The 26,357-nt window shown below is 42.8% G+C and overlaps 2 protein-coding genes and 1 pseudogene across 2 annotated transcripts in view; 2 read left to right on the top strand and 1 right to left on the bottom strand.

The window, feature by feature from the left end:
• Positions 1–2,700, top strand: part of RBKS (ribokinase) — an 80,076-nt gene extending 77,376 nt beyond the window's left edge. Inside the window, exon 8 of the mRNA XM_060117523.1 lies at positions 2,470–2,700. Coding sequence (XP_059973506.1) covers positions 2,470–2,643 — 174 coding nt within the window. The 3' untranslated portion in view covers positions 2,644–2,700. The remainder of the gene's footprint in view (positions 1–2,469) is intronic.
• A 1,852-nt stretch (positions 2,701–4,552) lies between these two features.
• MRPL33 (mitochondrial ribosomal protein L33) lies at positions 4,553–13,916 on the bottom strand. Its single transcript, XM_060117525.1, has 4 exons — positions 13,809–13,916; positions 12,913–12,931; positions 10,763–10,869; positions 4,553–4,859 (listed from the first exon to the last, which is right to left on the bottom strand). The coding sequence occupies exons 1-4, from the start codon at positions 13,828–13,830 to the stop codon at positions 4,810–4,812; spliced, it is 198 nt and encodes a 65-aa protein (XP_059973508.1). The 5' UTR covers positions 13,831–13,916; the 3' UTR covers positions 4,553–4,809.
• Positions 13,917–15,780: 1,864 nt separating this feature from the next.
• Positions 15,781–16,207, top strand: LOC132501799 (cAMP-regulated phosphoprotein 19-like; annotated as a pseudogene).
• The last annotated feature ends 10,150 nt before the right edge of the window (positions 16,208–26,357 follow it).

Below are 26,357 nucleotides of genomic sequence, written 5' to 3'. Positions count from 1 at the left end.
GCTTTATTTACAGTGTCTTTGGACATATTTTTTTTAATTTTTTAAATTAAAATCTAATTTTTTTTTCATTATGGCTTTTGGGTTTACTGACTGGCTCGTGGTTTCCCTGCTTACAATTATTCAAATATTTATCTAAATTTTCATACTATGTTACTGTTTTATTTTTTACATTCAAGCCTTTAACCTACCTGGAATTTAATTTTGTGTATGATGTAAGGAGGAATCAAGACTTGAAATCTTAGAGTCTGCCATAACTCTTCATATGTTATAGTATTTAACATGTTTTCATAATACACCCTCCACCCAGCTAATAATTTCTCTGGTTTCAGACCTTTCTTATGTCACATTGCTGTGTTGTAAACTGAGGGAGGGCATGTCTGTCTGTCTCTTTCTTTCTCCATTGTTTCCCTCAGGAAACACTTAATAAACAATTGCAAGGCACCTGGCATAGAGCTTGACATATTTTAGGTACTCAGAAAACATTTATGGGAGGAAGGAAAGTGTTGAATTCACACCTGAGTTACTATGACTCCTTGGCAAGTTGAATATTGACTGCTTATCTATGTAAACAAGGGGAAATGTCATTCTCCTTAAAGCCATTCACTGTCTCATGAGCTCACTCTGTTCCTTCCTCCTCCTATATCTTTGTTCTTTGAGGCCTTCCTTCTCTCTATAAATCTGTCTCATTTCATAAGGATTCCCCTTAGGCAGGCTTTCTTCAACCATTCCTTAAAATTCAACAGTATTTATAAACTCTGCCATACTATTTAGCATTTAATCCACAATTGATTTTTCAAGTACCCATCACTGTGCTAGGCACACAGCTTAGTAAATACTTAAACTGCAACTGAAACAACCATGCATACCAAGGTATAGCCTCAAGATTTGTTATGAAAGCTCCTGGGACTAAGGAAGCAACAAACTGGGAAAAACTGGAAAATGACCCTGAAAGCTGTTAAATACCAGAATGATTTTTCAAGTGAAATTGTATCATCACATTTATTTTAAATACATTTGTTGGATGAACACATGACTAGGTACTGCCCTACCTGAAGGCAGAGGTCAACAGATGTTCTTTGGTATTTTCTATTTCCATGGGTCCCTATATGGCCTTCACCAACTGGGCCTTTGGAGATTCAGAGGAGATGGAACTAAGCCTTATATGACCCTACATTTAGTTTGAAAATAACATCTGAATGGCTCTCACCACGTTCTGCATGAATTTTTAATGGAGAAACTGCTAATTCTAGGGCTAGGGCAGAGAATACACAAGATGAGCCTGGAGCATCTTATAATGTCAGAAAATAAGAAAGTGCTCAAAAAAATAAAATGATGGGGGCTTCCCTGGTGGCGCAGTGGTTGAGAGTCCGCCTGCCGATGCAGGGGACACGGGTTCGTGCCCTGGTCCAGGAGGATTCTGCACGCCACGGAGCAGCTGGGCCCGTGAGCCATGGCCGCTGAACCTGTGCGTCCAGAGCCTGTGCTCCGCAATGGGAGAGGCCACAGCAGTGAGAGAGAGGCCCGCGTACAGCAAAATAAATAAATAAATAAATAAATAAAATAAAATGATGGAAGTATGTCAAAGGGACACAAGTACCAACTGAAAGAGCTCCCAACTGCCAAAACAATTTGAGCAAAAAAATAAACAATGTAGTGCTGGATTATAGCCTAAGGAATAAAATAAATATCCCTGAGTTCATACTTATATAAATGAGCAGCTGAATAAATAAATGAGGGAGAAGAAACAAATCTCCCACAGAGAAGAATTCCAAATAATTTATGGAGATACTCCACCCTCAGGGAGGTAGAGCATAACTCCCCACCCCTTAAGTGTGGACTATACTCAGTGATTTGCTTCCAGAGAGCAAGTATAAAAAGAGAAGGTAACTTTACAATGGTGAAGCCTGGCAAGGACTACCTTAGCCAAGTGCTCAAGATTAACATCATCCGTGTAAGTCATGTTGACAGTATGTACCCTTGATATGACATGATGAGAATGACACTTCACCTTTGTGGTCTTCCTCCCCAAAACCGTAAACACAGTTTAATCATGAGAAAAACAGACAAATCCCAATTGAGGTACATTCTACAAAATACTCAACCAGTCCTCAAAACTATCAAGGTCATCAAAAACAGAAACAAAAAATGTCTAAAAAACTGCCACAGCCTACAGCAGTCGAAGGAGATATGAACAGAAAAAAACACATTAAGCAAAACTAGTGAAATCTGAATAAAGTATATAATTCAGTTAATATGATAATGCCATTATTTCATTAGTGGTGACAAATGTACCATAATAATGTTTACAGAACTAGATGTGGGGTATATGGAAATTCTCTACTATCCTTGTACCTTTTCTGTACATCTAAAACTATTTTAAAATAAAACGTGTACTTAAATATTTTGAAAATACAGTTTGGGCAACAGATGGCTACATGCTTATCTCTACAACTGTGCTTTTAATTACAGGGCGCTGGTGACAGTTTTGTGGGAGCGTTGGCCTTCTACCTGGCTTACTACCCTAATCTGTCCTTGGAAGAAATGCTCAAGAGATCCAATTTCATCGCAGCACTCAGTGTCCAGGCTATAGGAACACAGTCATCTTATCCATACAAAAAAGACCTGCCCCTTGATCTGTTTTGATTGCTATTAACTCCAAAATAAATATACCTGGAAATAAAGTATACTTGGGGATGGTCACTCTTAACTAGCAACTTACTATGTCATCTTCTTCTTTCTTTGCAAATACTATATTCATTTACTAAGTATCCTCAAGCCTTCATTTATTTCTTTATAATGATTTCTTTGCTTTTCATGAAAAAGTCAACTAGACAGCATTAAGGATTCCACAACGAAGACTTGTACCAACAATACCACTATTCAGGAACCAGGAACCAGCAAACTCGACTGCCAACACATCACGATACTGTAATGTAACACCATACAGCACAGGTTGCATACAACGGTGTCTAGAGTCAGAACAGAGAATGTTAAACAAGGGAAGGAGGCATATGAATTGGGCCACTCAAGCCGTTCTAAGAGGGGCGGCTGACATTCAGCTTTGCCTTTGGTGTTGTCAAAGCTTCTGGTTTTGCAAGGGAAGCCAGAAGTTTGGATGTTTATTGAAATCTTTCAACATTTAGGTATCAGCAACTGATTTTTTTAAATTGTAAATACCACCTGTGGGCTACTTTCAGCCCATGTGCTGAATAGACAAGTCATTTGCTAAGCCAGATTCTAAGTTTTTTGAAAAAAAGGTGATTCATGCATGTCACAGACCCTTAACACTGGGCTTAGGCAGGATCAGGTGAAGGATTTTTCTTGTAACCCAAGACCACAATGTAGAGTTTCAATCTAAAAACAGCCAAGATCTCACCTAGTATTGCTTTGAATTAGAGCTTTAACAAAAGATGCCAGAAAAATAGCTGATTGACTATAATGCCACAAGCCTCTAAGATTCAACAACTGTCTAATTTCATTTCCACAGAGCTGCGCTCACATTTCCTCAGGAGACAGATTGGGCCACAGGGAGGAACACCTGTTATTTTGGAACAACATTGGTTTCTTAATGCTTGTGGTCATGGTGAACACTCTATCCTTCTCCCCTATAAATGCAGTAGGATACATACCAGCAGAGCTCAAAATGTGAGCTGATCCTTACCTTCAACCAGAAATTTGACAAGTAAAGGAGATAATGGAAGCGAGAGAGAGAGGCATGGACATACATACACTACCAAACGTAAGGTAGATAGCTAGTGGGAAGCAGCCGCATAGCACAGGGAGATCAGCTCGGTGCTTTGTGACCACCTAGAGGGGTGGGATAGGGAGGGTGGGAGGGAGGGAGACGCAAGAGGGAGGAGATATGGGAACAGATGTATAACTGATTCACTTTGTTATAAAGCAGAAACTAATACACCATTGTGAAGCAATTATACTCCAATAAAGTAAAAAAAAAAAAAAAAGAAAATGGGCAATTTTGAAAATCTGTAGTAAACAATAGCTCGAGTGGGAAAGTGTACAAATCTGGGTAGGGCAGGAGTCCTTATCTGATAGGGATTTCCAAGCTGATTAGCTGTGTGGTACCAGTGCCCCAGAAGCCCTAGCCATTAGCTTTATGGAAATACACTATAGCGCCTCTTATTTTTAAAAAAAAAAAAATCTAGGAGTTAAAGCAGTCCAAAGCTGTCCTAGAAAATCCTAGATACTACTTTGGAGACATGAGTTTGAGAATATGGACCAATGGCATTTTTCTAATTATATAAGCACAAATCAAAATTAGCAGTTCTCTTGGTTTCTTCTGTGTTACAGCTGGCTCCCTTCTTACCATTCCTGCTCACCGCTGCCATCTCTTATTGCATGGGAGTTCTTTCAAGATCACGCTGGACTGTGACTCTGCCTTTTCTGTGAAGTACAAGAAAGAACAGACTGGAAACTCTTGCACAAATCTCACTATGGAAAATTTTCTTTTCTTATATGAAACAATGGTTATTTTTTAGGAATGTAGTTTTTAAAATTTCAAATAGTGGGGGAAAACACCACTAAGAGACAATAATACAGGCTATTTTAATATTTTTATTAAGGGCTATAAAAATATCCAGAAAGATAAATAAATGTGATGCAATGATATATGTCCTAATATGAAGAACTTTCTTTCACTGCATTGTTTTCCTTCACAATGGCCTTCAAATCACAGGAGGCAGTGATTCCATGCCATTTCCTCTTCTTTCATTACACGCTGCAGAATTTCTGAATCAGTATCCCGCCCTCAGTCTTCTCACTTATAAATCAAATTCATTTTCAATCCATTGTTTAGAGGGAGCGTATTTTTTTCTGTTCCACAAAGAGGACTTTTTTTTTCACTGTAGGAGGAGAAAAAAGGATTGTAGCAGAAAACTAAAAAGTATCGTCACCATTCTTTAATAAAAATACAAATCAGACCATGAGCCTTCTCTTCTTTTACTTTCCTTTGTCATGAGGATGGAGCTGACTTGCTAACTCAGTTTCTCAATCCCAGAGATCAGAGAAGACTGGAGAAAATGGTAAGGAAAACAAGGGAAGGTGCACCAGCCAAGCAGTGGCATCCTTGGTACCCCACAAGGTCACATTTCAACCAATGTGAAATAATCAAATTTAAAAAAGGAAAATTACAAGCAAAAAAATGAAAAACAACATCTTCAACCAGCTAATGTCCACTCTTGTAGGAGGTAAAGCAAGACCTAGACTCCAGAAAAAGAGCAGTAAAAACTGAGCAGACCACAGAAGAAAAGGAAGCCTGGCTGAAAGAGTAAATACACTAAACCTTGCACTTTCCAGAAATGGTTTCACATACCCAAATATAAATTTTCAAGTTTGGTAATAGATTTAACATCATAACCCAAATCTTATTTATTTTTTATTTTTATTTTTTTTTTATTTTTGGCTGTGTTGGGTCTTCGTTTCTCTGCGAGGGCTTTCTCTAGTTGTGGCAAGCGGGGGCCACTCTTCATCGCGGTGCGCGGGCCTCTCACTGTCGCGGCCTCTCTTGTTGTGGAGCACAGGCTCCAGACGCACAGGCTCAGTAGTTGTGGCCCACGGGCTTAGTTGCTCCATGGCATGTGGGATCGTCCCAAACCAGGGCTCGAACCCGTGTCCCCAAATCTTATCATTTTAAACATCATAACAGAGTACAGTTCTCTGAAACACCCAAAACAAAAATGCTAACTGCCTGGATGAAAGATAAGAGACTAGATGCTAGGCAATAAGGTTTTCATAGTTCCTGTAATGCCCTATTATAGCACTCCATTAACATCACACATCTCTTCCTCTCTCTCTCTCTCTCTCTCACACACACTCTCACTCTCACTCTCACACACTCACACACACACACACACAAAAACCACCTGAATTCTTCTTTGCCAAAAAACCAAAAACAGTGCATCCAGGAAGATCCAGGAACTCAAAAGACTAAGACACAACAGCAACTCACTTGTCCCTACTACATAAAGAGATTTTAGCTTTGTTTTTTTCTTATTCTTCTGTATCAATATGGATACCCTGTATATGAGATTCCCAAACTGTCTATGATTAAGAATTAGCTAGAGAGCTTATTTAAATGTACTCCTACTTCTTACCTCCACCTCTACCCTAATTCTGGTTCTATAGAACTAGAGGGGGACTGGAAGTCTGTATTTTTTCAAAACCCTCAGATGATTCTGATGGGCAGCTGAAATTAATAACCATTAACCAGTCAACAGAATTTTATCTATAAAGTTAATTTAAAATACATATTTTATTACTTTGTATATAGGGATATTTTTAATATACTTCAAATCATCTAATATTAAACATAAGTAGGACTGATGCTGCTTCAAAGTCCAAGGAAGACTACAAAGCATTATAAGACAGTAGTAAAGAACCCAAACAGCTTCCCACCAGACTATGTTATTCATTGCAAGAAATATTTCCCCCATGTTTTTCTACATGGAACTAAAAAATGGATAAAAAAAATAATTTGTCCCATGGATAACCAGTCAGGAGATTATTTAAATGACCTTGAACAGAAGTAACTGATGACTATTAGTAAAGCAAGGCTTTATTCATAAAAATTTTGATTTACTTGCTGCATTCCTTCCCTTAATTCAAAGAATAAATATTTAAGTTCACAGAACTGTGCTACGCAAAGTGGAATTTATGAAAGCGTAAAAGTCCCTGATTTAATAGCAGTGTATCATGAGGTGCCTGCATGGATGTCCAGTAAGCCCCACAGGAACCTAAAGATCAAAGGGGACTGGAATGGTAAGGGAAACGCCTCACAGAGAGGGTCAAGTTTAGCCTCTGAAGCAGCAGCAGCATCTGGATGAGCTAAAACAGGAAAGGGCATATAGTGTAGAGAAATGGTGATAGGAGGTAAGAATGACAGTGTTGACCGCAGGGGAAGGTCCTGATTTTAAAAAAAAAGAAAGAAAGAAAACAGACTAATTTGGCTCCATGTAATAGAAAAAAATATGGGGGCCTGGAGTGAAAAAGATTGGGTTCAAACCTTGGCTCCACCATTTATCTACTGTGAGTCCTTGGGCAAATTTCTCAAAATACTCTTCCTTCAGTTTTCTTCCCTATGAGAGGGATAACTCCATCTCCCTCACAGGTTGCCAGACAGCAAACACTCAGTATGTGTTAGATGAGTTGAAATGCCACACTGCTATCCACAATCATAAACATAAACTAATTTTCTGTCAAAATATTTGCTGCTTAATTCACAGAAGAATGAATCTGTCAAGTTCTTTCCCTACATCTAACCTAAATCTATTCTGCTTCAATTAAAGTCTATATTGTCTTGTTCAGTCATCCAAGGAATTAAAACTGACAAGTTTTCATTTTCTTTATAATAAACCTTCATATATTTAACAAAGTTTAATAAGCTTATGCCTCAACCTTTAATCCTTCCTCCTTGGAAATTTGCATCTAGTTTCATATGAGGAAAAGGAGTTTGAAAGGACTTAGGCTGGTTCTAGCCATAGAGTATACCATAAAGTACTCAAATAATTGGAAATTTTTCCATGTTTCCTTGCCTGATTTCCTTCATAAAGCAGACAAGCAAAACATTACCCTTAAACTAACCATTTATTCACTGCAGTAAAATATGCTGGGAGAACTGCCAAGCTATTTGGTACCCTGGGCAATGGGGCAGGCCGCAAGGCAAATATCACGTAAGCCTCCACGGCATTCAGTAAGTGGGCAGAAAGCCAAGCGCTCTGCTATCCCAGAACATTCTCTTCTTCAGAAGAGACAAAGTTGTGCTGTCATGGCTCCGACCATTCCTTATCAGAAAAGCTCTAATCGTCTGTTTGAAATTTATATATGAATCTTTTCTTCCACTTTCAACATACAGTCAGAACTGTTTATGGCTGTATCCTTTCCCAATCTCAAAACTTAAAAATCAGTCTGACAAATAATAAGTTCCTAACACCTCCATACTAACAGTGAAAATTCCAATCCATTTTCACACTTAAAATATCAGAGAAGGTTATTCAATCAACATTTATTAATGTTGTACAGGTTCCTAAAAAAACTCTAAAATGGAGCTAAAATGGTAGAAAAACAACTACTTTATTGTAAAGTTCATCACTTTGGGTTTTCACCAGCTGACAAAGAAATCAGAGGGAGAAAACCACACCAATCCAATATCACACTGCTATGGTCTGAATGTTTGTGTTCCCCCCAATTTACATCGAAATCCTAACCTCCAAAGATGATGGTATTAGGAGTTAGGGCCTTGGGGAGGTGCTTTGGTCATGAGGGTGGAACCTTCATGAATGCGATTCATTCTCTGATAAAAGAGACTCCAGAGCTTGCCTGCCCCTCCACCATGTGAGAACACAGCAAGAAGAACCCCTTCCTATGAACTAGAAGAGGACCCTCGCCAGAAAGCAACCATGCTGGCACCTTGATCTCGGACGTCCCAGGTCCCAGGACTCTGAGGAAGAAAGATCTGTTGTTTATATGAGTCACCCAGTCTGTGGTACTTTGTTGTATCAACCCAGACTAAAACACATACCTTATCATTCTAATAATTTTTCCACCATATGAGATATCATCCTGAAATTCAGACTCCTAATTATCAGGTACAAACCTAGAATCTCCTTTTTATTATAATAAAGAATGACCAGAAATTTTAACACCAAAAAAAAAGCAGGAAATTTTATTTCTGTTAAAGAATGGAATTTACACCAATTTTAGGCTGACAACTGGGCTTCTCAGAGCCTTTTTTAAATGCCTCCTTACATTGGTACAGTTCTCATTTTTTTTTAAGGTGGTATTATTTTTGTTTTTCTTAGACATTGACGAATGCAGCATAATGAACAGTGGTTGTGAGACCTTCCATACAAACTCTGAAAGCAGCTAGTAAGGTGACTAGCTGTCAGCCAGATTCGCATTAATGCCCAACCACAGTTCATACACCAGTAAATGAGTTTTAGCCTCCTATGAAATCTCTCAATAACAGGTCCATACATAGAGTGATTCAGGGCCTAGACTTGGGGAGTCAGACAGTCCTGAGTTCAAATTTGTATTTTGTCACATATTTTAGCTGTGTGTCCTTGATTAAGATCCTTGGTACCAGATTCCTAACCTATAAAATGGGGTTCAGATTGCCTGGAGAGTATGGGTGCTTATGTTACTATGCATTCACATATCTGAAGACCTGAAGACTTGTGTAGGTAAACAAAGAAGACAGAATTTTCCATTTGGTCTGGTTATTCACAAGCACTCGTTTGTTTCTTTTCTCTCAAGGATCACTGTCTTTTGTTGCCTATATTGTCCTTTTGTTGTTGTTGAGTTTCAAGTGGGAAAGTAAATTTGGTCCCATTGCTCCATCTTGGCCACAAGTGAGTCTATCAGGTCTTGTTCTTAGTTAAAGAAAAAGTTGATTATGACATTAAGCACCTATCTTTCATTATATAATGGATTAATTTGGAGAAATAAGATTCTAGCACCAGTTTCAACTCTGATCACCAACAGGTGTCTCACAATTCAACTCAACTCTGACACTATCCGCCTGGAGATAGTAACTCAGGAACAGCCAGATGGAAGTGACACAGAGGGCAAGGTACGGGGAAGGGGAGTGAAGCTTCGTGCCCTCTCTGAGCATGCCGGTCTCCCAGAATCCCCACGTGATTACCAACCCAGAAGCTCCGGCACAGCCATTATTAAGAAGCAATTATAAAGGGGCTGTTTAGGGCTTCCCTGGTGGCGCAGTGGTTGAGAGTCCGCCTGCCGATGCAGGGGACACGGGTTCGTGCCCCGGTCCAGGAAGATCCCACATGCCGCGGAGCGGCTGGGCCTGTGAGCCATGGCCGCTGAGCCTGTGCATCCGGAGCCTGTGCTCCGCAACGGGAGAGGCCACAACAGTGAGAGGCCCATGTACCACAAAAAAAAAAAGGGGGGGGGGCTGTTTAGAAGCAAAGGCACAAAAATGAGATGAATGGCCTGCAGTTTTGTTTGCTAGTTAATTTTGTATAAATTGGCTCATGAAATCCAAAAACAGGATAGGCTACCACCAACAATAATCGGGGTGCTGACCCTTTTTATCTGGACTTTGGAACATTTGTCTCTTTCAGACAATGTTTGTATCCACTAAGGCCATTTAAAGTTATCACTTACTATGGCATTTTGGCAGATGGTACAAAACAGAAAATGAAATTTCCTACCCTCCTGCTCTAATATATAGACAGCATACTCCTTTAACTCGAACCTGGACCTAATTACTTGCCACTGTTGGGCAGATGACCCCAGCAGAACATTCCCTCCCTTTTTCAAGACACTCTTCTCTGTTTCCAGAACAATATCCCCTATTCTATTTACACGGCTGCTTTCTCACCTTCAGATCTTTGGTTAACTATCTCCTACTGGATAGACTTTCCCTGAACTATCCTATCTAAAGGATAAAGGTAGGATCCACCTCCCCGCAACTTCATCCTGTATATCAGCATCCTGCTTGTTTCTCGCATAGCACTTAACGTAATTTGTCATTTTTCCTTTCTCTCCCTTCCAAAACCAGACTGTAAGTGCCAAAACCACAGGTACTGACTCTATCTTGTGTCTTCATATATCCCAGCACCTGGGATACTAACTAGCACCACAGTAAACTTTCAATATGTACCTGGAATGAATGCTATAGTGACAAAGGGGCCACAAAACTGCCAAAGATGTTCAGCATCAATCTGAAAAGGGCATCAGGCCTTGAAAGCATGTGAATTTATTATGGAGTAACTTCTCTGAATCTTACCTACTGGATCATAATGCAAGAGAGTCAGTTTCTCCCGCAGTCGGCTTCTCTTGGTGTTGAAGGAAAAACCTGTTCCAGCTTGGCTCAACATTTTCACCAGAATTGTTCTAAGATTTAAAAGCAAGTTGTTACAAGCTGAGGAAACAGAATAAAATCAGTCATGGGGGGATGGCACATTTTGAGAACCCTATACAGCAATATTACTTGTGAGACATCACTTAAGCCTTAAATTCAGTTCTAAGACAGCCTATTTTTCCATAAATCACAGCTTGAATGGTTCTGATTCCCAAGGTTTGTTCCATTACACAGGGTGCCTTGGTAATGACCTAACCAAAGCAACAGGAACAATCAAACCACACTGTGGGAACAGACTCAGACACCCACCTTTTAGAAAGAGCAGAAGTCAGGAGTGGGAAAAATATGCAAGTACTGGTAACCCTAGCTGGCCAGTCAGGAAGATGGCTGTCTCAGAAGAGCCCTATCTTCCACGGATGAGTAATAAGAGTAAAATCAGGAAAGGACAGAATAAAGGTATTGGAACTTTTACATTGACAATGTGCAAAACCTTGTTCCCCTTCATATTTTGTTTAAGTTGTTTAAGTTCTAGTCACCCAAAGCATTAAAGTTCATGTTTTGCCACACTGGACCTTTTAATACCTCATACTATTTGTTACTCTTGCACATGTCTTATCTCCCTATGTAGATCATGCTATTTGATTTCTCATCTAATTCCAAAAAATAATCTGAAGCATTCAAATATACAATATATCTAAGATATATTACACATCTTTGTATCCCTTTCAATGTACAGCACAGTGCCTCATACTAAGAGGGATATAATATCTGTTGATTAAGATAGACAATAATTAGTCATTCATCCAAAAAGATTCAACAAATATTAAGTGCTTACTCTGTGGAAAGCACTATAGGAAATGCAAAGCCCTGTAAGTCCACATCTGCACCTTGGAGAACTAACAGTAATAGTATGGAAGGTAAGTTGTGTACACTAGGTCTGTAAGGCAAGACATATATGACAAATGGCACAAGGATTCAAAAAACATGACAGGCAGGGAGCATCTCTAAAGAAACTGAAGGCATGGGAGATTCCTACAGAACCTGAAGGTGGGAAATAAATAACTGGATTGTGGGAAAAGCTATATTAATCAATAAAAAATACTGAGGGTAAAACACGAACATACATGTGTTTCATTACCTTTAATCCAAAAAACCTAGTTTTAAGGATTTGTGATGTGTCTTGGGTTGTAAACAAAGGCTGCTTTAGAATTTTTCTATTTTTAACACAGAAAATCTTACTTCGGTTATTTTCTACAAAATTTATTTTGAAATACCAGTTTGGTAATTATAGTCTCTCTGGTACAGCATGAAATCTTTAGCCTTTTCTATTTTTGAAATGCTTATACCATGAAGGCAAAGGATTACAAAACTCAATAAAACAGGCTCTGTCGATTAATCAAATCACAGCTTGTTCTGCTAGATTCCTGTAGTGGGCTCCAGACAAACGTCTCTTGGTCCTCAATTTGAGGAAACAGAATTGCAGCGGTAGTCCAAAGAGAGCACGGGGACCCTGATGATTTCTTTAGGAACAAGACAGCAAGAGCAACTTTTTTTTTTTTTTTTTTTAATTTTGCTGTGTTGGGTCTTCGTTTCTGCGCGAGGGCTTTCTCTAGTTGTGGCAAGCGGGGGCCACTCTTCATCGCGGTGCGCGGGCCTCTCACTATCGCGGCCTCTCTTGTTGCGGAGCACAGGCTCCAGACGCGCAGGCTCAGTAGTTGTGGCTCACGGGCTTAGTTGCTCCGCGGCATGTGGGACACTCCCAGACCAGGGCTCGAACCCGTGTCCCCTGCATTAGCAGGCAGATTCTCAACCACTGCGCCACCAGAGAAGCCCGAGAGCAACTTTTAGTAAATTATTTGAATGTTCACTTAAGTAGGTCAGTTGGGAAAGAGGGAAAATATTTTTTGAAATAGTTCATAGGGCCAAAATAATTCATCAAGTAACTAATCCTCAAATCAACTTCTAGAAATTTGAAGCCAAATGCTTAATTTAACATAAGGATTGATTGGCAGCAGTGGGACTAATGAATCTAACATAAACAGGTGAAGTTTAAAGAGAGAAAAACTTTTACTTACTTTGACTTGGTCTTGGCAACTTTTTTGTAGAGAGGAAAGAAAAAAGAAAAATAACGATTTATTATCTTGCTTATGCAAAGCTCATATAATGTCAGGATAATCAAAATTATTTAAATCATGAAGTAGGCCATAAATTGTCACTCAAGTAACTTACTCCCTAGCTATTAGGGATCCCGTTAGGATTTTACAGGTTTTAAAAAATCCAATCAGACCACCACAGTTCTGGATGTAATGCTATGCAGTCTTTTCAGTTGGACTGGTTACCTTTTAAATCTTCCTAAACTAAGATCTGCTCCACTTGCTCCTCTTCTCAGGTGCAAACACTTGCACTAGAACAAGCGTCTTGTTTGATAAGTTAACCTGTACAAACTCCAACAACCATCACATCAGGTGAAACTAACTCTAACCGGGAAGTCAGCCTGGTTCATGGAAGAACACTGTCTTGGGAGCCAGAGGGCTTCTTTCCCAGCCCAGCTGTATGACCTAGAGTCAATCACTGCTTCTCATCTTTAGAGTTCGAAACGACTGAACTAGAGGTTTTCCCCAGTTAGCACGTCCGGAGATTCTGCTAACACACCGCTACAGAGGGCGGGGGAAAGCGCCCCACTCCTGACGGGCTGACTCTACAGTCCGAACGAACCGCAACTGATCCAGAACCAGCGCCGCAGACCCCCGAGACCCACTAGCCCCGCAGTGAGCGCGGGGCGGGGCATGCCGGGCGCTGTAGTCCTGAAGGCCTGGGAAGCCGCAGCGGCAGCTTCCCGACAGGCGCGCGCACCCCAACACGCAACGTCCCGGGGCCCGCCTGTCACGGCCTCCCGCCCCCGCTGCAGGCCCGCCTGTCACGGCCTCCCGCCCCCGCTGCAGGCCCTGCCACCGCCTCCAGCCCCACTTACAGGTGACCGCGGACAGGAACATGGTGACAGCAGCCGCAGCCTCGGAAACAGGTCGAAATTCCCTCAACAAATAACTGCTTCCGGGGCACAGGCCTGTTCCGGAAGAGGATGTTCCGATCCGGAAGAGGATGCCGGGAGTGCGCCGAAGCCACGCCCCTTTGTAAATTTCAGGGCTGAACCTGCCTCTTTCCTGTGTGTGTGTTTTGTTTTTTTTTTTCTGGCGGTACGCGGGCCTCTCACTGCTGTGGCCTCTCCCGTTGCGGAGCACAGGCTCCGGGCGCGCAGGCTCAGCGGCCATGGCTCACGGGCCCAGCCGCTCCGCGGCACGTGGGATCCTCCCGGACCGGGGCACGAACCCGTGTCCCCTGCATCAGCAGGCGGACTCTCAACCACTGCGCCACCAGGGAAGCCCTATCCTGTGTTCTTTACACTCCAGGTGTCTCTTTTGCGGTGCTGGAGTGTGTGGAGTCCCCTCCCCTTTTGGAGAGGGACTTTGTTATCGCTCGGGGTTCGCACCTACTTCTGGGTCAGAGTTAGGTGCTTTCCATACATGTTTCATAAATAATCGCAGCCGCCTACATTAAAGCCACAGGAACTCCCTATGTTCCTCAGCCGCTTCAGGCTATCGGGCTCCCGCGTTATTTCCTTAAATTTGTTGCCTTTTTTTGCCTCCTCTGGCCCATCTCCATCTCCACCTAGTTAACATCTACTCTCAGTCCCTCCAGAATAGAGAACTCCACCTGAATATCCCTATTCCTTAATTAAATGTTGGATTTCTAGGAGGGCAAGGGCCCTGTGCATCTTGTTAACTGCTGTATCTAAGCACCTGCGTGGCAATAGGGACCGAATAGCTGAGATTGGGAGCGCTGACATAACTTGCTTAATGTCACAAAACTAGTAAACGGCAGAGTCAGAATTTGAACCCAGATTTTGTCTGAGTGCAAAGACTCATGCCTTTCCCTCTAGACACTGGGACCTAACCACTAAGTCATCTTCAATCTTCACCTCTCCGCAAGGAACCTGGGCTCCTTCAACACCAGGTACTTCAGCCGAAACCTCATTTCCCAATAAGCAGGACTTAAGGATTTTTTTCTAATCTGTGATTTTACCTACATATTAAATTTTACAAACATGTGAAAGATTTATTCTCATGGATCATCCTCACTGCAAGTAATAAAATTATTAAAAAGAGAAAATGTAGCTCTCCAATACAATACAACACAATTTTTAAAATTAGGACTGTCCTTGCGCTTAGTACCTCTAATGTTTTTTGTTTTCCCCATAACTTAATTCCAGCAACTGAGCACCATCTAGGTGCCCAAACCCTTCCTTACCTTGTGCAGTTCAGCTGCTGACAAACAAGAGCTTCAGGTGTTCAAGAAGGTAAGGTTTCTTATTTAGGAAATTCCTTTTGGGGATCTATAAGAAAGGAACACAGGACTGGAAGCCAAGGAACGTGAATTCTAGTCTTTGTTCTGTCCCTTAGAAAGTCATTTCAACTCTTCAGACCTCAGTTTCAGGCTCAGTGTGGGCACTGGATCAATGATTCTCATTCCTGAAGGTATATCAGTCATCTAGGGTCCTTTAAAAGACCTGGATGCCAGAGGAGAGGCCCAGAGTCTGTACAGTATTTCTTCCCCCTCCCCAATTTTCTATGAAGAAGCATTTCGAATATATCAAAAAGTAGAAAGGATAGTATAATGAACAAACTATATACCCAATTCAACAAATGTTAAGATTCTGCTATGTATATTGATGTATATGGAATTTTTTAAATATGCATATGTATATGCATATATATATGGTTAGGGTTTTTGGCTAAGCTGTGTAAATGCAAATTGGAGACATAAACTTTCACTCCTAAATATTTAAGTACGTATCTCTCAAGAATAAGATCATTATAACTACAATAGTGTTTTTATTCCTTAAAAAATTAATAGTTTGGGGGAGAAGCTGGGTAAGAGGGAGCAGTATGTTCGCGGAAGTCCCCGAGGACTTCCAGCCTCTGCGGAGGAGCAGAAGGAAATGGAAGACAAAGTGACTAGTGCAGAGAAAGCTGAAGAAGCAAAATTAAAAGCAAGATACCCTCATCTGGGACAAAAGCCTGGAGGTTCCGATTTTTTAAGGAAAGATTGCAGAAAGGGCAAAAATATTTTGATTCTGGGGATTACAACATGGCTAAAGCAAAAATGAAGAACAAGCAACTTCCTACTGCAGCCCCGGATCAGACAGAGGTCACTGGTGACCACATTCCCACTCCACAGGACCTTCCTCAATGGAAACCATCTCTTGTTGCTAGCAAGCTGGCTGGCTAATTAAAAGAGCTGAACTGCATGAATCTTCTAATTCCCATTATTTCTCCTTAATATGTTACTTCTCCGCTTTTTATTTCCTTTCACTCACTAAGTCATTTGAGAATTATGGCTTTGCAGGTAGTGGAGTGTGTATGTAAGGGAATATACATGTGTGGAGTTTTGATTAGTTTAACAATGCACTGATAAAAAGAACATGTTAGAGCAACATAAAGTAATCTACTTGACAATAATTGTATATATTACCTAACTCCTAGTACAGAGCTGGTTCCAAAAAGTAACAAGCAAGTTTTACAATTTTAATGTTTTGGCTTTCTTTAATTCATCTTAATTATAGCTTTGTATGTTACTCTTATTTAATATAACCTCTATTGTATGGATTTCCTCTGTATTTTCCTTTTGGATTTTGTAAAACAGAAGTTCAAGACCACAAATTAGAAGAAAGGTCACATATTTCAAACACAAATAGATTGGGTTTCAAAAGATTTGTATCCTGTGCTTGAACTTGAATGGCCTTAAATCTGTTTCAGCTTTAACAATAGAATTTTACTTGGGCAATATTTGCCCATTCTGACTCTAGTGCTTAACAGCTGCTGTTGAAGCTAGTATTCCTATTCAGTTTTATAGTGTTAGAATACCTTTTGTTGTTGAAGATGTGAATGAAGTGTGCATGTGCATCGACTATTGAATTCACTTTTGTGCCATTTTTGTAAATACAGTAGTTTTGCACAACCTCTCAAAAAAATTAATAGTTTCCTAATCTCTAAGCCATAGGCAAATTGTCTTTTATGGCTGGTTTCTTCAAAAACAGTGTCCAGTCTGGGACTTCCCTGGCCATCCAGTGGTTAAGACTCCATGCTTCCAATGCAGGGGGTGCAGGTTCAATCCCTGGTTGGGGAATTAAGATCCTGCATGCCATGTGGCACGGCCAAAAAATTTTTAAAAATAAAATTGCAGGGCTTCCCTGGTGGCGCAGTGGTTGAGAGTCCGCCTGCTGATGCAGGGGACACGGGTTCGTGCCCTGGTCCGGGAAGATCCCACATGCTGCGGAGCGGCTAGGCCTGTGAGCCATGGTCGCTGAGCCTGTGTGTCCAGAGCCTGTGCTCCGCAACGGGAGAGGCCACAACAGTGAGAGCCCCGCGTACCGCAAAAAAAATAAAAATAAAAAAAATAAAATAAAATAAAATAAAATTGCAAAAAAAAATGTCCAGTCAAGGTTCATACATTACCTTTAGTTGTCATAAATCTTTAATCTCCTTCAAATCTAAAACAAAACCCCTCACTTTTTCTTTTTCGTGATACTGAATTTTTAAAGAGACTGAGCTAGTTTCTTGTGGAGTGTCTCGTATACTGAATTTGTCTGATTGTTTTCTTATGTGGTCATTTTATTTATTCTTCTATCCCCTGTATTTCCTGTAAATTGGAAGGTAAATCTAAAGGCTTGAGTAGATTTCACTTAAAACACTTTTGACAAGAGGACATGATGCTCTCAGCTTCATATCCCAACATATCAGGAGGTCCAGAATGTCAGGTTGTCCCACTGCTAGTGCTAGGTTGGCTGATCTCTGGATCTCTCCGTTGTAAAAGCAGATTTTGTTTCTCTTTGCAGTTTTCTGTAGGGTGGTACTTTGGCATATGAGAATATCCTGCTCCCCAAGAACCTTTCCTCATGGTTTTAGCATCCATTGATGATCTTTTTTTTTTTTTTTGACTCAGAGATTACATTTGAGGGTACACAATGGTAATTTTTCTAACATTTCACTTCTTATTCATTTGCTAGTTTTCTTCTGTAAAGAAGAGTTTTCTAGGGCCTCCCTGGTGGCGCAGTGGTTGAGAGTCCACCTGCCGATGCAGGGGACACGGGTTCGTGCCCCGATCCCGGAGGATCCCACGTGCCGCGGAGCGGCTGGGCCCGCGAGCCATGGCCGCGGAGCCTGTGTGTCCGGAGCCTGTGCTCCGCAACGGGAGAGGCCACAGCAGTGAGAGGCCCGCGTACAGCAAAAAAAAAAGAAGAGTTTTCTAGGGACTTCCCTGGTGGTCCAGTGGTTAAAACTCTGTGCTTCCACTGCAGGGGATTCTGGTTTGATCCCTGGTTGGGGAGCTAAGATCCTGCATTTTGCATGCCTGTGCAGCACGACCAAAAATTTTTTTTAATTAATTAATTAAATAAATAAAAGCAGAGCTTTCTATAACCAGTTGAGGCTGAATTATAGTTCCTCCTAAAAAGTCAGGGTAAATGCTAATTATCTTCTCTTTAATTACTAACATTCAGAGTAAGAACTTAGCATGAGTCACTTCCAGTGGTGACAAAGAGGTTTTCCCCTTTCTGTAATTTTCTTTAACTTTTTAGTATCACTTTAATGGATTTTTATTCATTGTTTTATAATCAAACATGGTCATTATTATTTTTGATGTTTGAATTTTCCCAAAGTAGGTCATTAGGCTTCCCTTCAAGTTGGTCCAATGATTTGTTTTGTTTTTTTAATAAATTTATTAATTAATTTATTATTTTCTGTGTTGGGTCTTCATTGCTGCGCGCGGGCTTTCTCTAGTTGCAGCAAGCAGGGCATACTCTTCATTGTGGTTGCACAGCCCAGGCTCTAGGCGCATGGGCTTCAGTAGTTGTGGCACGTGGGCTCAGTACTTGTGGTTCATGGGCTCTAGAGTGCAGGCTCAGTATTTGTGGCGCACGGGCTCTAGAGTGCAGGCTCAGTATTTGTGGCTCACGGGCTTAGTTGCTCCGTGGCATGTGGGATCTTCCCGGACCAGGGCTCGAACCCACGTCCCCTGCCTTGGCAGGAGGATTCTTAACCACTGCGTCACCAGGGAAGTCTCCAATGTTCTTTTGACACACTTCTTTCCTTGCTTTCTGTCACCAGCTGTCTCAGGTTAACCTTGTACTTTCCCTAGCCCAAACCTGGAATCAGCCATTTCTCCAAGGTACTCTGATTCCTTTTTGTAAAAGCCACAATCTGATGCACAGCCACTGGACTAGATTTTAGTGGACTTCAAGCTTTATTTTAAACCATAGAATCTTCATTCAAATGAAATCTGTCTCCGGAGCTCACAGTGTAAAATAAAGCTTCATCTCTTGAGGGATGTCCTCAGAACCTTAGACTCCACAGGTCACAGAAACTCTGGACTACGGAATGGCCACATTCTCTTCCAGAGCTGTTGCCCTGGATTCCAGCTTGAGGTTTCAAACCCCACCCACAGGCCCTGCAGCCTTTTGTCACACTTCCCATTACTCCCTTCTCACACTGTCTGACCATGCAGAGGACTGGTGCAGCTAGGAGAGAGCCCTTGGCAGCAGCAGGGACAGCCTGGAGCAGAAGACCACGTAAGACCTCTGCTGCTTCAGAGACAGGAGACAGCACTTCAGAAACAATTGGGGACCACAGTTACGGACTTTCTGCTGTAGACTGGATGTTTGTGTACACCCACCCGCCAGCCCCACACTAAATTCACGTGCTGAAACCTAATCCCCAGTGTGATGGTGTTTGCAAGTGGGGCCTTTGGGAGGTGATGAGGTCATGAAGGCAGATCCAGTCCTTGGATCTCATCTCTGTCTACACTCATTCCCTTGATGGTCACATCTGGTTTGTTTTTAAAAATCTGCAAGCTGAAGACTTTCAAATTTATGTCTCCAGTCCCAACCTTTCCTCCGAACTTCAGATTAGTGTATTTAACTGCCTACTTGACATCACAGGTCCAAAATCAAATTCCCAAGCTTCTGCTGCACCTCACAGCCTTCCTCTAAATCAGTATGTGACAACTCCATTTTTCCAGTTGCTCAAATAGAAACCCCGGCAGCCAACTTGACACCTCTTTCTCCTACACCCTATATCTAATCCATCAACAAATCCTGTCACTCAAATGTCACCTAATCAGTGAGGCCACTCTATGTAAAAAAGCAACACACACACACAGTCCCTATTCTCCTTACTCCACTTTATATTTTTCTACAGCACTTATCACCATTTAATATTAGTGGTGTACTTGTTGATTTCCTTATTGTCTATCTTCATTCACCAGAATGTAAACATCTTAAGATCAGGAATTTTGTCTTATTCACTCACTGCTGTATTCTGGTGCCTGGAACAATGCCTGCTGCCTCTATTAAATATCTGTTGAATAAATGAATGAATAAATCTGAGAAGAGAGGCACCATACAAATGCTAAATTACTGGGAATTCCCTGGCTGTCTAATGGTTAGGACTCCGCAATTTCACTGCCAAGGGCCCAGGTTCAATCCCTGATGGGGGAACTAAGATCCCACAGGCCATGAGGCATAGCCAAAGGCAAAACAAACAAACAAAAAAACAAATGTTAGGGCTTCCCTGGTGGTGCAGTGGTTGAGAGTCCACCTGCTGATGCAGGGGACACGGGTTCGTGCCCCGGTCTCGGAAGATCCCACATGCTGCAGAGTGGCTGGGCCCGTGAGCCATGGCCGCTGAGACTGCGCGTCTGCAGCTCCCAATGGGAGAGGCCACAACAGTGAGAGGCCCGCGTAACGCAAAAAAAACCCAAAAAACAAATGTTAAATTAGTAATAAATATTTACATGTAAATGGCAAACAATGGTAAGTATTTGTGTATTGTTGATTGTTTCAGGCTTCAGAACTTATGATTACTTTTTTAAAGAGATAGCATGTACACTGTTTCTTGAAATTCTTGAATGGAGCAGAAAGGAAGCAGTGGCTTTCTAGTCTCATTTCTTCAACCTCCATCCACGTGTTATTTACACCTCACACTTCGTGGGCAGTTGGTAAGTGTTAATTAAAATGTTTATTAATACAGATGTAATTCATGATCTGGGGTGTGTATGTTTGCCTGAATTTACATAATGAGCCCTCTGTGCCTTACTAAAGTGAGGAACAATTAGATCATCCTGGAAGCCCAAATGGAAAGGGTATAGTCCTTATGGGAGGGGCACTCATCCTCTTTCTGCAGCTGGGAGAAGGTACAGCCGTTTAACCTAGATTCTTAACCCAGGGAAGGAGATGGAGGAAAAGAACAAATCTATTGAATACTCTCGCAGGGCTTTAGCCACGGTGTCTATGTTGCATTGGTCAACACCACATTCCCAGCTCTTAGCACTGGGATTCAACCCCGAGGATCTGGAGGCTGTTCTCCTCCTCCTCTGTTGTGTTAAGAGGTCCCTGACTGCCCATTGTCCAGCCCACTGTCCTACCTACGTCCTGCCTGACTTACAGTTGGGAAGTATAGCCACCGTTCTTGTCTACAGTGTCGGTGATTCTGGCTCCCTGACGTGTCCCAGGGGCCTGGGAACATTGGCATTTGAGGGAGGGAGACTCTGCTGGAGAAGGCTGCAAAAAGCTGGTACCTTCACAAGCTCAGACACCTCCAGGCAGATGGGACAGCTTCAAAATTGGGTCCTCTGCTTCAACAGCTTAGTATTACAGCAAAAACTTCCTGAGGGAGCAAGACTAAAAGCTGGCAAGACCTGGGGGCACCAACCAGATTCAATCTGTGAGCAGTGGGCATCCTCGGGTTGGCATTCAGTGCCTTCCATAGTCTGGCCTCGCTCTCCTAATTCAGCCCCATCTCTCTTCACTGGGGCCTGCCCTTTCTGGAAGAGTATCAGTTACTTTTTGGATAAAGTCTCTCCTGACCCTACACTCCCCATCTTACCCCACCTCTCCCTTCCACAGATTCCCTTAAGAGCACCTATTATGTTTCCTGCAGCCAGATCACTGGTCTGCCTCCCTGCTGGCATCTAAGTCCCCTGAGGGCCAGAGCTTCTGAATCTCTGTATATTTCCCCCCACCACCCCCACCACCCCCACCCCCACCCCCACCAGCAGGAGCTCCTAACACAAAGCAGCTGCCCCACTCACTGACAAATATGAACTGAGCACCTTCTGTACTAGGGAGCCCTGCTCCAGCCATTCTCCGTCTCTTCAATCCTACTTCCCCTCCCATGTCTACTTGAGACAGGGAAAGTGGGAGGAACCAGGAGAAGAATAGAAGCAAAGGCAGAGAGGTGTCGAAAAAAATGAGCAGTGAGCATCCTTCTGGGGCTAGAGTGTGTGAAGAAATGAGCGCAGTGACTAGAAAGGATGCCTGGGGCTAGGTAACCAGGAAGGAAGGAACCAGGATGTTATCATCGGGGGTTGGGCCTTGGTTCTGTGGGCAGCAGGGGAGTTAAGTGATGTGATCAGATCTCTGTAGTGGCAGCATCTGAAATCACACCGTTTTCCTGGCTAATTGGGAGAGAGGCAGGGACTCTCCAGTCCCACCAAACACAGCATTCCCAAGTCCCCTTCACTTGTGAAGCAACAATAGGCACTTTTGCTGCTCTACATGTTAGTGCCTGTTTATTTAGTTAACACATGTATTTGGTGTTTCTGTAATAACCGGTAAGTTCTTCTTGTTTGTTGTCTTAGACAAGTCACTGCGCCTTTTTTGAGGGGGAGAAAGGTAAGGAGAAAAGTATCACTGAAGACTTTGAGAACCTGCTAAAGGCTATGGCTTAGCTTTTCCACCAAATGCACATATGCCCATCCAGAAACAATTTTACCTGGACTTTCCAGTGGTTCTCAACCTTGGCTGCACATCAGAATCACCTGGGGAGAGCTGTCCACCCCTGCCTCCCACCACCAGAGGTTTTCATTTAATTGATCTGAGTACAGACTGGATTTCTAAACTCCCTAGGAGATTCTAGTGTACACTCAGGATTTTACGTTATTGGGCTAGGGATCTGTGGACTCCGAAAGAAGGCCCCTACCTTAGACCATAAGTTCCAGGTGTGTCCATTTAACTTTGACGGTGAGTAGCACCTACCTGTGTAGGCAGGGGAGGGGAGAACGTAGCCAGTTTGAAAGAACGAGGAAGTCTTGAAGCTGTAAGCAGAGCGGAGGTGCTCATATACATTCCAGAAGGCTGCAGGACACTTAGCAAAAGAGGGGCTGAAACAGAAGACAAAGAGCAGGAAACTTAATTGCCTTCCTGAAAGATGGATGGAAGGCCAGCAGACAACACCCTTCCCACCCACGCACTGCACCTCCCCCAAAGAGCTGAAAACATTATCGAGGGGCTGGCAGAATCAGTCTTTGGGGAAAGTCAACCAGTTAAACGTGTGGTCTGGTTGATGGGTGACATGGGTGGGGAGAGGGTGGCAACTGTGGGTGTTGAAATAAAGCGGCTGTGAGGGTGCGGAGGTTTGGCGGTAAGGGGCTGGAGGAGAGGAAGACTGGGGGCGTGGTCAAGGAGAGGCAGTCCTGGGGTGGGCGGGGCTGCGGTGGAAGGAGAATTTGGAGCAAGGCCCGGCCGGCCCCACCGTGTACTAGCCACGGACCCTGCACAAGGACCTGGCCTCAGTTTCTTACCTGGGACTTGTGTGACAATCACTTCAGAGGAGCCCGCAATCTCAGATGATTATCGTCAGATCAACTCTAAGGCTTTTTTCACTGTGAGGTCCCATGAGCCTAGGAAAGTGCCCTCTGAAAATGCTCTTTGAAGGTCTTCAAACCTGGTATCCATCAGAATCACCTGGGGTGCTCACCACCCAATAATACAACTCGGTGAGGGATGGGGGGGCGGTCCCCAGGTAGTTTATAATTCTCACCTGGTGCTTCTGATGCTTGTGCTTTGGGAATCACTGTTCTGGATCATGGTTTCTCAACTCCTGGGGATCTTGTCAAGGGGCAGATTCTCCGCCGGAAGGTCTGAAGTGAGGCCCGAGATTCTGTGTTTCTAACAGACTCACCGATGGTGCTACTGGCTGTACATCCTTGCCACTCAAAGCGTAATCCAGGCAACATCCCCAGCAGCTGCAGCAGTAACATTTGGGAGCTTGTTAGTAATTCAGAATCTCAGGCCCCACCCTAGACCCACTGAATCAGAATCTGCAGCTCCAAGTGATTCGTATGCATACTGAAGTTTGAGAAAGATTGTTCTAGAAGTGACTTCCTGATCAGGGAACCAAGGTTGAAACTTGGGAATGGTAAGACAAGACTCGGTTCCTTAAAACAGAGTATAAGTTAGAGAAAGGTGAGTATTTTATTCTGTTTTAGTTACTGCCATATGTGTGGGCCAGGCACATAGTAGGTGCTCAATAAATATTTGTCAAGTGAATGGATGAGGTAAGAGTCCAGTTTCTAGGGCCAGGGTATGAGGCTAGAGTGGGGCCAGTAACCATCATGACTAGACGCCAACTTCTGGGATCAAGGTCTTTCTAGCCCTCTGCCCAGGACAGGATTGGTCCTGATGCTGGCCCAGAGTAGAACCCATGGTCATGTGAGGTAGGAGTGTATTAAATTGTCTCATCTGTGAAGATTAAAAGGCTATATGGAAATGTAGCCAATAAATATACAGGTGTTCTCAAGCAGGTCTGCTACAAGAAGCAGGGGCTGAACCAGCCAGTGGGGTATGGGTGGCCAAAGGAGCCCCAGCTCCAGAAATAACTCATCTGGTCTGGAGGAGGGATTCCATGAAGCTGCCTCAAGCATGTACATAAGGGGTAGAATTTAATACAGTCAGCATCAATTCTAATACTCCCCTCTTTCCTCTGTTTAAAACAGATGTCAGGGGCTTCCCTGGTGGCACAGTGGTTAAGAATCCACTTGCCAGTGCAGGGAACACAGGTTCGAGCCCTGGTCTGGGAAGATCCCACATGCCACAGAACAACTAAGCCCGTGTGCCGCAACTACTGAGCCTGTGCTCTAGAGCCCACGAGCCACAACTACTGAGCCCGCGTGCCACAACTACTGAAGCCCGTGCACCTAGAGCCTGTGCTCTGCACACAAGAGAAGCCACTGCAATGAGAAGCCCGAGCACCGCAACAAAGAGTAGCCCCCGCTCACCGCAACTAGAGAAAGCCCGCGCACAGCAACAAAGACCCAATGCAGCCAAAAATAAATAAATTAATTAAAAAAAAAAAAAAACAGATGTCAGTAAGACCTAGCCCAGGATCATAGGCAACCAGTATGGCTCTTGTGAGTTGGGGAAATATTAAATCCTCCAAAGGATAAACAGTGTTCGTTATTAACTAGCCTTAGAGGAACAGATCAGTAATTCATAGTTGAAGTGATTTTATTCCTAGTCTTCAGGGGTGCCAGTCTAGAAGAGAAAGTGTTCCTCTTTGTTTTTCCTACGTGTAGCATTATCCAGACTTTCTGCATAATCCTGACAATAGAAGTTAGGATTTCAACTGAAGTAAATCCATTCTCCTCCTGTCCTACGAACAAATTGGGCTGAAGATTTCTGACAGACTCTTCAAAACACCAGGCCCTTTTTCCTAATGATTATTTTAAATATACTGTGAACATGAGAGAATGCCTTCTAAAGCAGGTGCATTTTTATCATCAATTTCATTTGCTTAATTCCTACAAGCGAACCAAGTAGTAATTGTGCATTCCCAAGGGCTTATCTACCTCCGAACCAAGTAGTAATTGTGCATTCCCAAGGGCTTATCTACCTCCGCCTTGGACTGGGGTCCACATATAAGTAAAATGATATGACCACGGTAATGGCCATACCAGTCATAGCAAAGTTTCCATGAATAACTACTTTCAAAGGAACAATAATTTTCCATCATGGCTTCCTCCCCCCTAACCTGATCCTCAATGTAATTTCTAACTGTCCCAGAGAGGCGGGTCCCACAGAGGGACAATCCTGTGAATGTCTGCAATATCTCCCAGAAGGATGGTTCCTGCCCAGCATGCAGTCCCCCAAGTTGCTAGGTGCATGTGAGGAGGGAACATGAACTCAAACACTGTACTCATTGCCTGCCAGAAAAGTGATTTAAACTCCTGTACTTGACTGTCCTGCTACAGACGGGTGTGAATGTATCATTGCACCTTTCTTGGCTTGTGAAAAGAAAGGCTAATTAACTTTCTCAGTTGCTTTGGAATAGCATTCAATGTCAAGCTGCCATAGTTATGCATATTCTCAGTCTTTTAGAACCATTTTTGAATGGGTCTGTGTTTCTTTTTGTTGACCAAGAGAGACAGTGAATTGTCATGTTCACAAAGATGACCTAACTTGAGCTTCTGTGGTTTGGGATCCTGCCTGCCTGTGTTTCACCCTGTTTTGCCTCCAAGGCAGAAGCCTATGTCTCTAGCCAGGATATTGTGGTTAGTTTCCTGGCCTCTGACCCAGGTGGGGACACACCTGCACCCTTGAGGGAGGGAGAGCCTGTGGAGGGTTCATGAGGCCAGGGCTGAGTCACTCAGCTGGGAGACATGTGAAGCGGCATTAGAACATCAGTTTGGC

The sequence above is a fragment of the Mesoplodon densirostris genome, chromosome 14 (assembly GCF_025265405.1).
Source record: "Mesoplodon densirostris isolate mMesDen1 chromosome 14, mMesDen1 primary haplotype, whole genome shotgun sequence".
Lineage (NCBI taxonomy): Eukaryota > Metazoa > Chordata > Mammalia > Artiodactyla > Ziphiidae > Mesoplodon > Mesoplodon densirostris.
The sequence above is the reverse complement of the archived record's forward strand: the minus strand, read 5'-3'. Positions and strand labels throughout refer to the sequence as shown.

Coding starts and splice junctions, on each gene's coding strand:
- MRPL33 (XM_060117525.1), bottom strand. CDS start 13,830: ATGTTCCTGTCCGCGGTCACCT. Junction 4,860..10,762: donor CTTGCATTATGATCCAGTAG/GTAAGATTCAGA, acceptor CTCCTCCTACAG/TGAAAAAAAAAGTCCTCTTT.